Source organism: Mustela nivalis (genome assembly GCF_964662115.1).
Source record: "Mustela nivalis genome assembly, chromosome: 4".
NCBI classification, from domain to species: Eukaryota; Metazoa; Chordata; class Mammalia; order Carnivora; family Mustelidae; genus Mustela; species Mustela nivalis.
Window position 1 is genome coordinate 122,413,597 of NC_139023.1, and position 16,745 is coordinate 122,430,341.

General features: G+C 46.0%; 1 protein-coding gene across 14 annotated transcripts in view; it reads left to right on the forward strand.

Annotated features, from left to right (window-relative positions):
* Window positions 1–12,438, forward strand: part of TMEM131L (transmembrane 131 like) — a 158,986-nt gene extending 146,548 nt beyond the window's left edge. For all 14 annotated transcript variants that reach the window (XM_082726723.1, XM_082726721.1, XM_082726722.1 and 11 more), the window contains 8 exons: window positions 1,036–1,202; window positions 2,250–2,432; window positions 5,477–5,555; window positions 6,708–6,790; window positions 7,441–7,561; window positions 8,603–8,694; window positions 11,228–11,367; window positions 12,028–12,438. In XM_082726723.1, the coding sequence (XP_082582849.1) occupies window positions 1,036–1,202; window positions 2,250–2,432; window positions 5,477–5,555; window positions 6,708–6,790; window positions 7,441–7,561; window positions 8,603–8,694; window positions 11,228–11,367; window positions 12,028–12,303 (1,141 nt within the window). In that variant the 3' untranslated portion in view covers window positions 12,304–12,438. The remainder of the gene's footprint in view (window positions 1–1,035; window positions 1,203–2,249; window positions 2,433–5,476; window positions 5,556–6,707; window positions 6,791–7,440; window positions 7,562–8,602; window positions 8,695–11,227; window positions 11,368–12,027) is intronic.
* The last annotated feature ends 4,307 nt before the right edge of the window (window positions 12,439–16,745 follow it).

The following is a 16,745-nucleotide window of genomic DNA, read 5'->3' on the forward strand; positions in this document are numbered from 1 at the left end:
GCACAAGTGGTGGCCAGGGAGTGGGGGGGAGTCACAGAAGAAGGGAGAAGCAGACTCGGCGCTGATCAGGGAGCCCTGCCCCTGTGCCAGGCTCCATCCCAGGGCCCTGAGATCATAACCTGAGCCGAAGGCAGATGCTCAGCTGACTTAGCCACCCAGGCGCCCCAGTAGTGCACACATTTTGACTTCAAATCCACCTGGGGGTATAGTCTCTGAATTTTGATTTCTTGGGTTAGACTTCTAAACACTCAACATGTGCCCAAGTCGAGAGACTCCAGTAGAGATTCTTTCTCCTGCCTTTTCCTCCCTGAGTCCACGGATGGAGCTTTTCTGGTGTCTCTTGCACTGACAGTGCCTCCTTCAAGGACCATAGTTTAATTTAGGGAAACAGTTCTGGCTCCCTAACTCCTGTGTGTGACTGTCCTTCAGCGGGGAATTAAAACCTAGCCCCTGGGCTTGAAAGCCTCTTTCCTCCTGAGTAGTCCCTCCATCTTCACTGCTCTGGCTTTTACTCCTTTTGAGTTCTGTCATCTGGGGATTTCTTTCTTATAGGCTCAGCTAGGTATTTGCATGTGTTTCTGCCCAAGTGTTCTCTAGTGGCTCCAAATCTTCCTGTGGAAGGGGCCCCACCTTGCTACAGTAAGGCTTGTTGTGGGAAGGGGACTCCGCAGCGCAGCCCACGTGGAGGCAAGGACCACCACATGGGAAGCACATACGGTGCTGCTCACGGGGCTGTCCCTAGGTCCCGAGGCGGCTGCAGCCTGGAGCATAGAGCCAGTGATTCGGCATTGTCATGTTGTATGCGCTGCTGGCGAACAGTCAGCAGCTCCAATAAAATCGTTAAAAAAAATAATAAAACAGCAAAATCTTACTCTTTTTTTTATTCCTCTCTAACTCAGTGTCTTCTCCCCCAAAACCCTAAGAAAAGAGGTCTTGAGTTGTCCTAGGTTCATATTTTCAGCTCTGATAAGTCTCCTGGATATCAAGGATGGATGGATGATAACATTTGGATGTGACCTTTTTTGATTCTTGTAGGCCTTCTGAGCAGAGTGAATTAAAACTGGTGTGTAGTGAATTTGAAACGTCTGAGCTGAGCGGTGACATCAATGTCAGAAACTGGTGTATACAGGAAAATCCTGGGGAAGTCTGTAAGCCAGATGCTGGCGTTGGAAGCAGCTTACCAGCTACACAGGGAGAGGCAGGTATGTAACTACAGCGAGTGGTGAATGCTTCTGTCGGAAGTTCGGTTCCTCCAGGAAGTATCCTGTGTAAACCCGTGGGTGTTGAGGAGATTATCACTTTCCAAGCACCTTAGCTTATGGAAGCCCGAATGGACCGCTGTCAGGATGAGCCTGGAAACCTGTTTTGAACCTGGACAGCCTCGAGTGTTGCCTCCTCCTACCTCCTCCTTCCCCTAAAACCTGGCCATTCTCCACTCTCCCTATGCAGAGTGCTGAAGGCACAGAGCTTGCTTACTCTCGGGGGTTGACCAGGAGAGAACCGTCTTCTCACACACCTGAGCCAGGTGGTTCCTTGGTTTCCAAGAATGGCTGGGCAGTGTCTCTGGGAGTGGGAGATAGAGGGCGCCCACAGATAGGTCCAAGGGAGGGCAGAGAATGGTGGGAGGCTCAAGGGCCATTGAAACTGACTGTACATGTGGGGGAGGTGGTGCGGAAGTTGTCATCCTCCCGGCTAGCACCAGTGTCTCCAGACACACGTCCACATCAGTGAGAGCAGGCTGGCAGACACACAAGCTGACAGTTAGCGAGTTTCTCTCTCTGTCCTCTCATTCGTTCCCTTGACACACCTGTGCCTTTTTGGTCTCACTGGAAGTTCTTTCTACCCACACATAAATAATACTTGGAAGCTCTTTGTGGAAATCTTCATAAAAGCGAGGGGCATATTACCTATAAATTTCCAATCTGGTTGAGCAGCTGTTCGCCTCCCTGGAGTGTTTATTTCCAGAACCATCGTTCAATCATGGTTATCATTGGTATGGACAGCCTGAGCCCCAGACAGGTGGGAGTGTCCAACCCATAGGCAGAGTACACAGAGCTCATCACCCACCGTCCCTTTAGGTCCCCTCATTGGTCTCAGGTAACTTCTTCCTTCTCCCTGGATGAGCAGAGGGAGCCAACCCTGAAGCTGAAAGTGCTCTCTGTCATAACATCCCCTCTCTCCTTTGAGGAGACATGGCAGCTAGAGGAAAATTGTTTAAATGAACGTGATGTCTCTCTGCCTTCCTACAGAGGGCTACTACCCGAAGCCTGGGAAGAAGTGTGTGGAGAAGCCTTGCTCTGACTCCAGCTCGGACTGCGGCAGCTCCTCAGGCAGTGTGCGGGCCAGCCGGGGCAGCTGGGGCAGCTGGAGCAGCAGCAGCTCCGATGGGGACAAGAAGCCTGCGGTGGGCCCTCCGCACTTCCTGCCAGCTGGTGAGTCCTAGGGGCCGCCCGGGCCCTCCGAGCAGACCTCCCCGCTGGCCTTCCTCCCCCCATGCCCCTGAGCCCTGTACCAGGCCTAGATCTGCCTTCCAAGCCTGGAGCACACACAGGACTGCTGACTGGAGTATTGACTTAGCTGTGGATTTGATTCACTCTCTTGATTTTTCCTCCTTCCTTTTTCTCCCCTCTGCATCCCATCCATCATCATCATCATCATCATCATCATCATCATGTCTATCTTTGAACTGGTTCAAAGACTGTCCACATTTGTTTCAGTACTTGTACATTTTTATTATGGTAAAATAGTTGTAACAGAATTTACCATTTTTAAGTGTACCATTCAGTGGCGTTAAGAGCACTCCTGATGTGTAACCGCCACCACCATCCATTCCTGGATCTTCTCATCAGCCCAGACAGACTCCACACCTTTAAACAAGGGCCATCCGGTCCCCACTCCTCCAGCCCCTGAAGCCTCGCCACCACTTCCTGTCTCTATCTTCCTGCCTCCAGTGATTACTCTGCTGTCTAAGTAGAATCACACAGTGGTTGTTGTCCTTTTGTATCTGGCTCATTTCACTTAGTGTAATTTCTTCAAGGTTCATCCATCCTTTCTTTCTAAGGCCCAGTAATATTCCATTGCAGGTATATGCAGCATTTAAATCATCCATTCATCTGTTGATAACCACTTGGGGTGTTTCCACATTTTAGCTCTTTGAACAATGCTGCTATGAACATTGATGTCCTCTCTTATTTTTGAGAAATTTGAATATTTGGGACAATTCAAGGAATTAACTTACTTTTGTTATATTTACCCTTTTTTAAAACTTTTAAAAATTTATTTATTTATTTATTTATTTAGATTATTTATTTATTTATTTGACAGAGAGAAATTACAAGTAGACGGAGAGGCAGGCAGAGAGAGAGAGAGGGAAGCAGGCTCCCTGCTGAGCAGAGAGCCCGATGCGGGACTCGATCCCAGGACCCTGAGATCGTGACCTGAGCCGAAGGCAGCGGCTTAACCCACTGAGCCACCCAGGCGCCCAAAATTTTTTAAAATTTAAATTCAATTAATTAACCTAGAATGTATTATTTGTTTCATGGGTACAGGTCTGTGATTCATTGGTCCTCTATAATACCCATTCATTAGGGGTTTTTTTTAATCCTTATAGTTTGTCCCACCTTGGCTTCCTCAAGAGAATCACTGTCCACTCTCATGAACTTGGCATGTATTCTTTTAGTCCATATTTTGTTTACCTGCATGCGTCCATCAACAGAGTATAGAACGTTTGTGACTTACATAAAGGAAATCGTACTTCAGTATATCATTCTGCGCCTTGCTTCTTTCTCTCGGTGTTTTTTAACCTCCATGACTATATAAAGATGGAGTTCATTCCTTTTCACTGTTGTTTTCAAAATAGTAAACTTAGTCTTTGTGTGAGGAAACGGTGATGAGATTGAGAAGCTCACAAGGCCTTCGTTTGCTGGTCACACTGGCATGGCTCCCACACAGCCTTGAGAGGGAGAGCCAGTGGCCCTGGGCTCAGAGGGGTTGGCGGCTTATTCCACACCCCAGTTTGCTCACCACCCAGAAACCCTGTCTTCTCCCCCAGACAGGCTGGCTGCTTCAGGCCACCAACAGCTCCCTTCAGCAGGTTCTGGGCTGTCGCTCTTCTCTGTCTCCTCCCAGTGGTGAGACCAATAAAAGAAGGTCTTTTCTGAGAGATGGGGCACAATAGCCATAAAAACCTACATAAGGCACCCAGGTGTGTCTTCAGACTGTGTTTATCAGCTTCCCCAACCCCCAGGAGACTTTGAGACATGGATTTCTTAATGATCCTCCATAAAATTTTAATATCACTGATATGCACTGTTTATTACTGGGTACTGTGCTTTAGGCACAAAAAAGATAAGATATTGGTGCCCAAGAAACACAGCAGTCCTGCCCCCTCTGGGGGACACTGCCATCGCCCACAAGGAGACACTCACAGACTCAGATGAAGGCAGGCAGGCCCAGGTGCTGTGAGAGCAGGGATGCATGTGGCCTGAGGGAGCTTGGTTTTCACAGCCTACACCAAGCACAGCTCCATCCACCGCTGAAGACAAAGGTTGCCGGACAAAGCATAACTAAGGTTTTTAAAAATCAGTCCTCAGTAACAAAGAATAGAAGTGCTGCTTTAGCTTGAGGAAGGCCAACGGGAGCAAGATGATAATAATTACTGATGGTGTTGCTGTACAATGGCTTAACATATAGTTTGTAAGTTGTCTGAAGGTTATGTACTATTGGGAAAATGTCCCCAGTATAATTAATGGTGTAAGAGACCGTAAAGACAAAGTACGTATGAAGCATGACCCCAGCTTTCCACACATATGTACACATAAAAGAGTTTGTAAGGAAATACAACTCATGCTCAACGGCAGCATGTTTGCAGATGACTTCCATGTTTCTTCTCTGAACTTATGTTTACTTCCATAGACTTCCTACAGTGTCACTTACAAACTGCAGGGGTCGATTTATATAGCAAGATTTCTTTTATCAAAAAATCCCTATGAGAAACTTACATAATATTAATGGTTTCAGCTTTTTTCCACAACTGAAACACTGTGAATCCGAAATTCATAGATTTAAATGTTGAGTTTTTAGCAAGTTTTCAGTGAAAAGAGAAATATAATAAAGATTTTTAAAAAATGAAATTACTGAGGGGCGCCTGGATGGCTCAGTGGGTTAAAGCCTCTGCCTTCGGCTCAGGTCGTGATCCCAGGGTCCTGGGATCGAGCCCCACATTGGGCTCTCTGCTCTGCAGGGAGCTTGCTTCCTCCTCTCTCTCTGCCTGCCTCTCTGCCTACTTATGATCTCTGTCTGTCCAATGAATAAATAAAATCTTTAAAAAAAAAATGAAATTACTGAATATGAAAATCAGTCAGAAGTGAGAAGTCGTTCATTTGGGGTTAGTGATATTAGCAGTGTGCACTTTTAACATAGTACAGTTGAATTAAACTTGCAAAACCTTGTGATAATTGTTTTTGCTTTTACACAGGAGACAGTGTTCCGCAAAACGACTTTTCTTCAGAAACTCCCATCTCCTTGAATCTTTCTCATAACATCTGCAATCCCACGTAAGTTTCTCACTCTCTTGCTTTGACAGCGTGTTTTATATACTTACTGTTTTTTCTGTCATTTTGCTGCTGCTTTGTAGTTAGTTCTGCAGTGGAAACAGGAAAGATTTTTAAGAATGAGAGAAAGTAACTTCCAATTTTGCTAATAATTCAGCAAGCAGGATCCTTCTGGGTACATATGTTCCTTGTGGAGATGTCTCTGGGAGCCCATTACTGCCAGTGATATAGCCACATTAGAACACATCCCCTTTCTGGGGGGCCTGGATGGCACAGTTGGTAAAGCGTCTGCCTTCAGCTCAGGTCATGATCTCAGGGTCCCGGGATCGAGTTCTGCATTGGGGCTCCATTAGGTTCCAAGCTCAGGCTCAGTGGGGAGTCTGCTTGTCCTTCTTCCTCTGCCCCTCCCCTAGCTTGGGTGCCTGTACTCTCTCTCATACAAATAAAATCTTAAAAAGAAAAAAAACAAACCCATCTCATTCCTGAAAGCAGAAAGAGAAACAGCAGTTATTGCAGGGATGGGCATCATTCCCTCCTCTGGAACTTAAAATAAAATGGAGCCCTGATGATGCAGGGAGTTTTGCAGGAACAAGCAGGTACTGACATGGTTAGGACTCCCACTGTGTGATGGTTGCTGCCCCATCAGACAAAACAGACGAGTGGCTCTTATTGAGCAGGACAAGAGGAAGGGACGCAGTAAGCAGAGGGTTTTCGAGGGAGAACGTGATCATGTTTCCATGGGCTCCAGTCACATGGTGAGAGGACAGGGGGCTGTCGTTACCATTAAATAGATGCACGTGTGAAAAAGGAGGTTCGGCAGAGGGGGCGAGGCAAGCTGTCTGTGGGGTGTCTGCAAGCAGGGAACCTACGCTAACTCAGGACTGACTCCACTCAGCACTGCCGGCCGGTGCTGGGCAGACGGGAACCTGACGTGGGCCTCAGTTACACTGATTTTGTTGTTTATTAAAAACAGGCTTTGCTGGGTCTTGGAAATTTGGTAACCTTAACCCTTTTCTGGCCATGTACCTTTGTGTCTCTAGCATTTATGTTTCTTGACGGAAGAATTCCTGTAAAACTCAAGACATGGTTGAATAGAGTTGGTACATCCTTTTACAGAAGAAATCGTAGATCTTCATTTTCTGGCTTTCTCCACAGAAACATGAATGATCTGCCACAGTATGCAGAACCTCCCTGTCCCAGCCTTCCTGCCGGGCCTACAGGTGTTGAAGAAGATAAAGGTAGGGCAGACTCTCACTCCAGACACCAGCCGGGGGTTCCTCCACATGGCAGGACAGGGAGCTTGTGGAGACGAGTAGGTTGGAGTCAGGGGCTGGGCCCTCTGGTCCAAGCCGTGTCACTGGGCTTCCATGCACCGGCCCCTCAGGACCCGTGTCATCAGGGGCCTCTGACTGCACTGCCTCTGCCTTGTAGGCGAGGCTCTTGCATCTCCTGTCTCTTCTAGTGCCTGCTTCCCGCATGGCTAGGGTCGGGGATTGTGGCAAGATAAGCCTGGTGCTTACTCCCGATGGCATCATTGAGCTCTAATACACTTGTTTTTGCATGTATAAATTCTGCTAGATGTGAAAACTGCCCTCCAACTTGGAGCCGACTTTGAAAGCATGGGCTTCTGTGCCGTTCTTTGGATACATTTTGGACTTGCTATGGTTGAATTGTCAGTGGAACAGTGGCATTCTCCTTAGACCCCATCTTCCTGCTGTATACCTGAGAGTATATCCCAAAAGGGATCAGGGAAGGCAGAAATGGTCAGCATGTGTGGGTGACTTACAGGAAGTGTTTTCTAGAAGTAGAGAAGGAATGTTGTAGAAAGGATGGGATGCGGGCTGAGGAGGGAAGAGGGTAGATTGAGAGGACTTGTTCTCTTCCTCAGGTCTTTACCCAGCTGGAGACCTGTGGCCCACGCAGCCTGTGTGTGTGACAAGCAGTTTCAACTGTGCTGTGGAGAACCGCGTGCCTGGCGTGATGCAGGGCCCAGCTCCCATGCATAATAGGTATGGACTCCCTTCTCTGATCATTGCCTTGCTTAGCGCAAGGACTTGCTGAGGGGATTGGAGTTCAGTCTGTTAGATGGGCCTTACAAAACTGGGGGCCAGGCTTCCTTCCCCAGTGCACCTCAGCTGGAGATCTCCATCTGCTTGTTGGAGTTGCACTGTGGTGTCTTAGAAAACAACAAAGCAGGAGGGAGAGAAACATGAAAGGAAAGAAGAATAACAGAGCTGTTGACCACATCATCACTTTCCTCAAGCTGAAAAGATGGTCTGTTAATAGAGGCTGATTTGAAAACACAGTCACTCACGATTCCGACCACCTGATGGAGCAGTGCTTTCCACTTTTCCGTGGCATCCATCATGAACACATTTAAAACATTAAGAAAGATCAGATAGTTTGCATATTGAGAGGCCGTTCCACTCGAGCTGTTTCTTTAATTCGCTGTTGGATGTCAAAGACGTTCAGCAGTGAGAACGTGATAAAATGTTGGCATCTCTGTCTCATCACAGAATCTGAAGTTTTCTTTTTTGGTTCCTTTATTACAGTGGTATTTACTCTTTTCTATCTGTCAGGAGACTCCGGTTTGTAACTGTGATCAAAGTATCTGTTGCGAATCAGTTGGGATGGTTGTGGTCCGCCCCCCCCAACCTCCTGGACAAACAGCGACCCTGCTTGGGGGTGGGGCACTTTAGAGCAGTACCTGCAGGTGTTGGCTAAGAGTCTTGGGGTAGTGCAGTCCTCTCCCAGAGTGCTCCAAAAGCCACGGCCTTGGATCTGCCTTGGGTTAGAGTTAGCCCACCTGGGTGACCAAGGAAGCAAGCTCTTCGCCTGAGCCGTCCATCCTACCAGGCCAAGTCGTTGGTGGGGAACGTTTGGTCGGTCGGGAAGTCTTTGATCCCATGACTCAAGAAAGTACATCTTTTCTCTTCCAAAACTGAGGGATGAGCAGTGATTAGGGTGCTGGGTCACAAAATCGTTTTCCTCTTTCTTTACATGGTCTTTTGGCGTCCTGTTTCTGAAACGAGACCTCTTGTGTTTTATAGCAGTTTCATTGACTGGAGTGCAGCCTGTGAAGGCCAGTTCCCCAGCGTGTACTGTCCATTGGAACTGAGTGATTATAATGCCTTTCCGGAAGGTAAAAGCTGCTTGAACGATCTGATGCCATTCTTTTACTCAGAAAAGTCAAAGCAGGAAGCATGTGGGCCTGAGGCATTAACTGCAGAAGAACGTACTTTCTTAAAGCAACTTAGATGTAATTGACACAGAACATTGTATTAGTTTTAGGTATACGACATAATGATTAGCCTTTGGTACGTACTGGGAAGTGACGTGCAATCTAGTCTAGTCATCGCCCATCCTCGAACATGGTCACAAATGTTCTCTCTTGTGAGGAAAACTTTTAAGGTCTCTCTTAGACTCTGCTCACCACGACCTTACATTATGTCTCCAGTCCTGACTCATCTTATCACTGGGAGTTTGTACCATTCGAGCACCTTCGCCCATTTTGCATACATCCCACTCCCCTCCACCCCTGACCCCTGCCTCTGAGAACCCAGTCCATTCTCCATATTCATGAGCTTGGTTTTTGGTTGTCATATGTCTGCTAGGAATGTGCCTTTAAAAACAAAACAGATGAGCATAGGGGAAAAGAAGGAAAGATAAGACGAAATCAGAGGGAGACAAACCATGAAGACTCTTAACTCTAGGAAACCAACTGAGGGCTGCTGGAGGGGAAGTGGCTGGGGGGATGGGGTGAATGGGTGACGGCCTTAAGGAGAGTCCGTGATGTGATGAGCACTGGGTGTTATGTGCAGCTGGTGAATCACTAAATTCTTCCTCTGAAACTAATCATACACTGTATGTTAATTACATTGAATTTTTAAAAAAAAGAAAAATGCGCCTTTAACAGTGAGAACCTTTGAGAATGACCTTACAGGCAGCTGCCGAGTAGCTTCATGTGGGTTCAATTGTGCAGGCCTGCCGTGTGTAATTCAGATGGCCTCAAAAAGCCCTCTCAACCTGGCTGTCTGGGAGTTTCTGCAAGCAACCCCGATCTATTTAGTCCTTTGGACTTGGTCGACCTGGGTCCCTTGGATTTCCATGGACCTAAGATTGTAAATTATCCTTCGGGAGTTTGAGGCTTTAGATGTTTGCTATACTTTCCAGGCAGACAAGTCCTGTGTGAAGTGGAAACATGCACGTGCTTATTCCTCAGCAGGGTCCAACTCTTCTGACCCTGAGCGGGGCCGCAGAAAGATGGAGTGGAGAGCCAGGAGGGGAAACTGGGGGAAATGGCTGGTGCTTGGGCTCAAGCATTGGTAATGGTAAACAATAATAGCTGTGAGATTTCCCTGATAAGCTGCAGAATGTTCTTCTTATATATTACAGAGCGATCTTATATATTAAAGAGCCCCCACAGTGGGGCTACCTGTTCAGGGAAGCTCTAAGTGGCCTGAGGAGATGGCTCTCACTGGAGTCTGATATCTGCCTTGCTCCATGCTAACCACAGGGGTATGTTGTGGTGACATCCTTCCCAGGCTTGGGAGGCTCCTGTGTATCACAGCGGCGCCCCATTAACCCCAAGTTGTGTTTTCTGTGGTTTTGGTTACCGCAGTCAGCCGCCTTCCACAACAGATGAACCTCCTGCTCATGTGTTGTCGGAAGGTCTCTAGTAGCCTGACGCTCTGTCACAAGGTCTTTCCTTCACCTCCCCTCACCTCCTCATGTAGGCAGTTTACTATCTCTCAGCATCCCAAGAAGGGTGGGTGTGGTACAGGATACTCTGAGAGGGAAAGAAAAGGAAGGCACATTCCCATAACTTCTGTTACAGTGTGTTGTTATTTTATATTTTATTAGTTAATTTCTTCCTGTGCCTACTACATAAATTGCACTTTACCCCGGATATTTATGTATAGGAAGAAAACATAACATACATAGGGTTCAGGAGGGTCCGTGGCTTCAGGCACCGACTGGGGGTCCTCGAATAGATCTCCCATGGCTAAAGCAGGGACAGCCGTACCTTCCTACTTAGCTAAGAAGTGCTGGTTTCATATTGCTCTGGTATCTCCATACAGTGTACGTTGCAGGAGGCTGAGGTTGGCCCAACAGGTAATAAAAGCAAATGTTAAGGGCTGGTAAGAATCCTGTCACGGGTCCAGTGCCCAGGAGTCTTTATTAGAAAGCCTGTCGGCAAATCAAATACAGAACAATCAAGCCCAGAGGAAGGACCTTCCTTCCTGAGGGCTTCCCAGGTAGCCTATCTTATCTGCTAAATAGTTTTAACCTTGAGAATGACAGTGTAAACTACACTGGTCTTTACCTCAGAGGTATGGGAAGGCCTTAAAAACTTTTGGCCTGAGGGGCACCTGGGTGGCTCAGTGGGTTAAGCCGCTGCCTTCAGCTGGGGTCATGATCTCAGGGTGCTGGGATCGGGTCTCGCATCGGGCTCTCTGCTCAGCGGGGAGCCTGCTTTTCTCTCTCTCTCTGCCTGCCCCTCCATCTACTTGTGATTTCTCTCTGTCAAATAAATAAATAAAATCTTAAAAAAAACAACAACAACTTTTGGCCTGAGAGTGAGAATTCAGATCTCACCGTAAAAATGTTTACCTGTAAAAAAAAAAAAAAAAAAAAAAAAAATGTTTACCTGTGTTGTCTTCCACTTTTTGTAGAAAACATGAATTACCCCAATGGCTTCCCTTGTCCTGCCGAAATTCAGACAGACTTTATGGATCACAGCTCTCCTTCTACCTGGAGCCCCCCACCCAACATGCCGACTGCCTGGGGACACGCGGGTCTCCTCAATTCTCCGGTCAGTGCTGTGACCCCGGGGCAGCTCCAAGTTCTTTCTGGTCCTTCTTTAATCCTGGTCTCACTTTGCTTCAGGGTCAGGTTCAGATCTGTCAAAGCCTGGCTTGTGTCCTTTAGATCCCAGAAGCCAGGCTAGCCACCCTCTGAAAGAGCCTTAGGCATAGTCAGATAGGTGGGGGCTCGCAGATGTGGGTTGTCTAGCCGCCCTGAATAGAAAGGCCACCCAGAGGACACGGAGGAGCAGTGATGGGTCGATAAAATTGAATTCGGGCTGGGAAGCCCTCTGTGACCCAGCTGTGTCTCAGTGGTCCTGTGCTCAGAGAGGGTCGCTCACTGGTCCTGAGGGCTTCCTGCCTGTCAGCACCCAAGAGCCCCGTGCCTCCTCACTCTGGCATCCACTCAAGACATGTTTTACAGACCGAGGGCATTTGACCTAAGGGGTTTTTCTTGGGTTGAAAATAAGTTTATCTAGGAAGATGAAGATTTCACAACACTCTGAGAAAAATGGCTTTGAGGCAACCCAGAGGGTTGAGAATAGTTTAATGACTTCCCTGTGACTTGGATGGGTAGCACTGTGGTGTCCAACTTTGATGTTAGCTTTCTAAAATCTCTAAAAATTTCTAAAAATTTCTCTTTTTCCCCCTCCTCATGTACACCTCAGCCCTACCTCACGAGCACCCGAAGCTTGTCTCCAATGTCTGGACTTTTTGGTTCCATCTGGGCCCCACAAAGTGACGTATATGAAAGTTGCTGCCCCATCAGCCCCACCACGGAACATTCGACTCACATGGAAAACCAAGCTGTCATGTGCAAGGAATACTACCCAGGGTTTAATCCGTTTCGTGCCTATATGAACCTGGACATATGGACTACCACGGCAAACAGGAATGCAAGCTTCCCACTGTCTAGAGACTCAAGCTACTGTGGGAATGTGTGAAAAGAATTTGATTTTTAAACAATGTGAATAAAGAGGCTTGTGTTTTGATTACTAGCGTAAACTGGTTGTTGAGATAGATTATGACATTGGTGGATATTTTGGCACTTTTATATGAAAATAAATTTTTTTAATGAAGTCTGGGTGCTCTTTTTTTTTTTTTTTTGACCCATTACAAGTCACTGGTAGGAACTTCAGCATCCATATGTCATAATTTCTTCATAACTCAAGAAGGGTGTCAGATATGCCAAATGTTTTAAATTGGGAAAAGGGGGGATTCTAAGAAGGTGTAAGAGTTAAGAACGGAGGGACTGCTATGGTTCTCCCTCCTTGGGCATTAGAGTCCTCCCCCCACCCCTGGGGAACTTCCAAAATAACATCTATCTGGTGACATTCTCAGAGATTCTGAATGAACTGACCCAGTGCTCGAGCCGTCAAGATTTGGCTTCAAGTTCTCCACGGACTGCAACACACAGCCAGGTTGGGATGCCTGCTGAGCAGCTTGCTCCACTGCCTGGACAGACCCTGCTCTGGGCGGATGGTGGCTCTTCCCAGGCCCGGTGGTCATGGTAGCTGGGCGAAGCAGAGAACCAAGCACTGCCCTGCCTGTTCAGCAGAGTGAGAATGTTCCCTCCCCTCTGTCCTGCCAGTGTGGGGGCAACAGCAGCAGCGGGCACATTCTGGTAAGTGTTTGCTTTCCCCCTGAGTGAGCAGGCTTTCTCCAAATGCAAATACAGGAGAGTTAAGTAACCAAAGCCGGTTTGCCAGACCAGTGTGTATCTGCTTGTCCGTGATTTTAGAAATCCGTAAGATGGTGGAAGAGTCTGTGTGCATGTGTAAACTTTGGAAACATTTTTAACTTTTAATAAAAACTTCTGATTTTTCATTTTGTCTCGTCTTTATTGGAAATTCAGTAGGAGAGTGTTTCGAGTAGAGTGCTGGGTATGCTGGCTTTGGATTTCTCTTGGCCATGGCTGCCGTGGCAGGGGCAGGGAGGAGTGTGGTGGGGGAGGGCTGGGACAAGGAGGGCAGGCGGACTGCAGACCTGGGACTGCCCTTCCATGAGACTGCTTCCCGGCATGCACAGCTGCCAGAGACTACTCAGGTGGCCAAGTTCAAATCCTAATTTGGGTCAAGCAGACCTCCCACCCCCAATGGGGAATAATTTGGATTCTAGGTATATACCCAAAAGAATAGAAAGCAAGGACTTAGAGAAGTGTTTACATACCTGTGTCCATAGCCACATTGTTTACAAGAGCTGAAAGGTAAGAACAGCCTAATTGTTCACTGACAGATGGAAAATCAAAACATGATATATACACAGAATGGGATATTCAACCTCAAAAAGGAAGATGATTCTGATCCATGCCATAACGTGGAGGGACCATGAACACTCGACCCTCAGTGAACTAAGCTGGTCACAGGACAGCTACCATCTGATTCTTCTTGAATGAGGTTCATAGGGTGGTCAGATTCACAGAGACAGTAGGATGGAGATTCACAGATTCACAGACGGGCTGAAGGGAGGGGGTGGGGGTGGTGGTTTCATGTGTACACTTTCTGTTGGGGAAGATGAAAACGTTGGATGGATGATGGGGACAGTTGCACAACAGCATGGACGTCCTTCGTGCCACTGACTTGCACGCTTCAAAATGATTAAAATGAGAAGTTTTGCGTTGTCTTATTTTCCTACATACAAAATAATTGAGGTTGATGAAAAAGCCCCAAAGCATTTTCAGAATCAAATTCAAAACTATCAGGGGAGAGGGTGGGAGATGTTAAAAGTACATTCTGTTCAGTGTGATTGCTGATCTACTTTATTTTTCTACTTTCATCCATCCCCCAATTCTCCATCAGGAAAATGTGAGAAAACAAACTAAGCTTTTATTTCACTCCATATGAGGAAAAAGTAAATGTCTTCACTTTGACTGGAAGATTAGCTTTAGCCCTAAGACCAAAATCAAAGGCTGTGTGACATGTGCGCAAGCATGAGAAGCCAACTCAGGGGTGTGCCCCTAATGGAAGAGGCGTGGCTTTCTCTTCCTTTGTTCTCCCTTGGGCATCATGGCTTGGACTCCTGACTCAGCTAAGGGTCTGTGTCATAGCATCAGACCCAACATAGCTTTCCCCACTTGTCTGGTTCCCTGTTGTCTCTAGCACCTGTTACGGGATCTGGTATATAGTAGGGAGTGTAAAGGAATAGGAGGGAAGAGGGCTTACAATTATCTGGCAGTTGGAGTGAGTCTTAATAAGGAATAATCCAGTTCTGTGGTTGAGAGAGAAGCAAGGGCCACCAGCAAAGCAGCCAACGGAGGAGAAAATGTTACCACAATTCTTCACACATGAGTGAACTTTGAGATGTCAATCTCCGTGCCAAGAGCTCTTCGTGACCACTGTTGTCACCCTGGATTACAGTAACACTGGGGAAGACTTGATAATCACTTGAGTAATCAAGGAGGTAGAGGGGAAGACTGGCCCTGCCTTCCAGGACCTTCAGTTTGAATGGAGAACTCACCAAAGAGCCAGACCTTTGGGGCCAGTCTTCCTGAGGTCTAATTCCAACTTCACCACATTCTTAGCTCCTCCATGCCTTAGTTTCCTCTTCTGTAAGATGGGGACGACAGTGGTAACATACCTCCTAGAGGATTAAATGAGTGTTTAGATAGTAAACCCTTGGCTGGCTGCAATTATTTGGTATAATTACTATTGTCAATTTCAATGAAACAACAGGATGCATAGGAAATGAAGTCTGAGGGTTGATGGGGGCAAGCGAGGTAGGCACGCTTCATGTTGCTGATGTGATTATAAAATTGTTCGCAATGTATATCAGGGAACTTGAAGACTCTTCTAGGAATCGGCTCCTACAAAAATAGTAAAAGATGTGCACAAAAATCAGATGTTAGTTTTCTCTTGCTGCCATTAAAAATTCCCACAAACATGGGAACTGGGTAGCTCAGTTGGTTAAGCGTCTGCCTTCAGCTCGGGTCATGACCCTGGGGTTCTAGGATCGAGCCCCACAGTGGGCTCTCTGCTCAGCAGGAAGCCTACTTTCCCCTCTTCCCACTTACCCTTCTTGTCTTCCCTCTCCCACTGTTTCTCTCTCTCTATCTCTCCCTCTGTCAAAGTCTTTAAAAAATAAATTCCCACAAACTTAGTTGCTTAAAACAACACAAATTTATAATCTTACAGTGTTGTAGGTCAGAAATCCAACACAAGTCTCACCGGTATAAAAGCATGTTGGTGTCACTGTATTTATTCCCATGTGGAGGCTCTAGGACAGAATCAGCTCTCTCCCTTGACCTCTCCAGCTTCTTGAGGCCACCCACGTTCCTCTGCTCGTGGCCCCCTTCTCCATCTTCAAAGCCAGAAATGTAGCATCTCTCTGGTAACTGCTTCCATTGTCACAGCTCTTATATGAGCTTAACCAGGAAAGAGTCTCCTAATTTCGGAATCCATGTGATTAGGTTGGGCCCAAATCATCTCCCATTTCAAGGTCCTTCATTTATCCCATCTAACAAAGTCTTTCTAAAAATGGGGGCCATTTTTCTGCCTGTCACAAATAATGTGTGAGCATATTTATTACAGTGTTTAGAACAGTGAAGAGTTGGAAATAAATACTCAGGAATCTTTACAGTACAGATGTTAGAATTCTAGGAAGCCTCTAAAAACTGTAAGACAATGACAGGCAGTGAAAGAAGTAGGATACAAAGTTATATACAGCATGACTATGGATAGTTGTTTACATATGAATATGGATACTTTATACAGTATGAACATGATAGTTGTATATAGCAGAATATGGACTTGGAGAGAATGGTGTGCCATCTGGTGAATGGGTTTGTGAGTATTTTTTTGGTATTTTTTTTGTATTGTCTATTATAAGCAGGTTATGATTAGTCTATCTCCCAAAATTTTAATTAAATCTGAAGGGAAATTATTTTATTTAACAGTGGGGAAAAGTAAGCATATTAAAAACAAATGCTAAAGTCTTAATAAAAGTTACATCATGCTATAAAAGGATATAATTTTAAGGCAAAGGCAAAGTGAAACTTTCACTAAGCATTCCCTAATAAAAATCCTATAAAGTGAGGTATGTGGTAATTATGTGGGCTATGATTAAAGGCACATAAGAATGTCTTTAAATACTTGTATAGCCAATATACAAAGTGCAAGGCAGTCTAATTATGATGAATTGAAATATTAGACAAGCATTATAAAAGTTACTTTAAAATACAACTGTTAAAATATACATAATACTTATACACACTCAAATTAACATTTCAGAATAACTTCTGTTTGACCTGGATATTTGAGTAATTTAATCCTCCTCCTAGAGTACAGAGAAGATGTCAGTAAAATAGAATGTATTATTTATGGATGTAGAATGTACTCATGACTTATAAAGAGAAACTCTTACTTTTGAAATTTAGTAATTTAGGAATTGA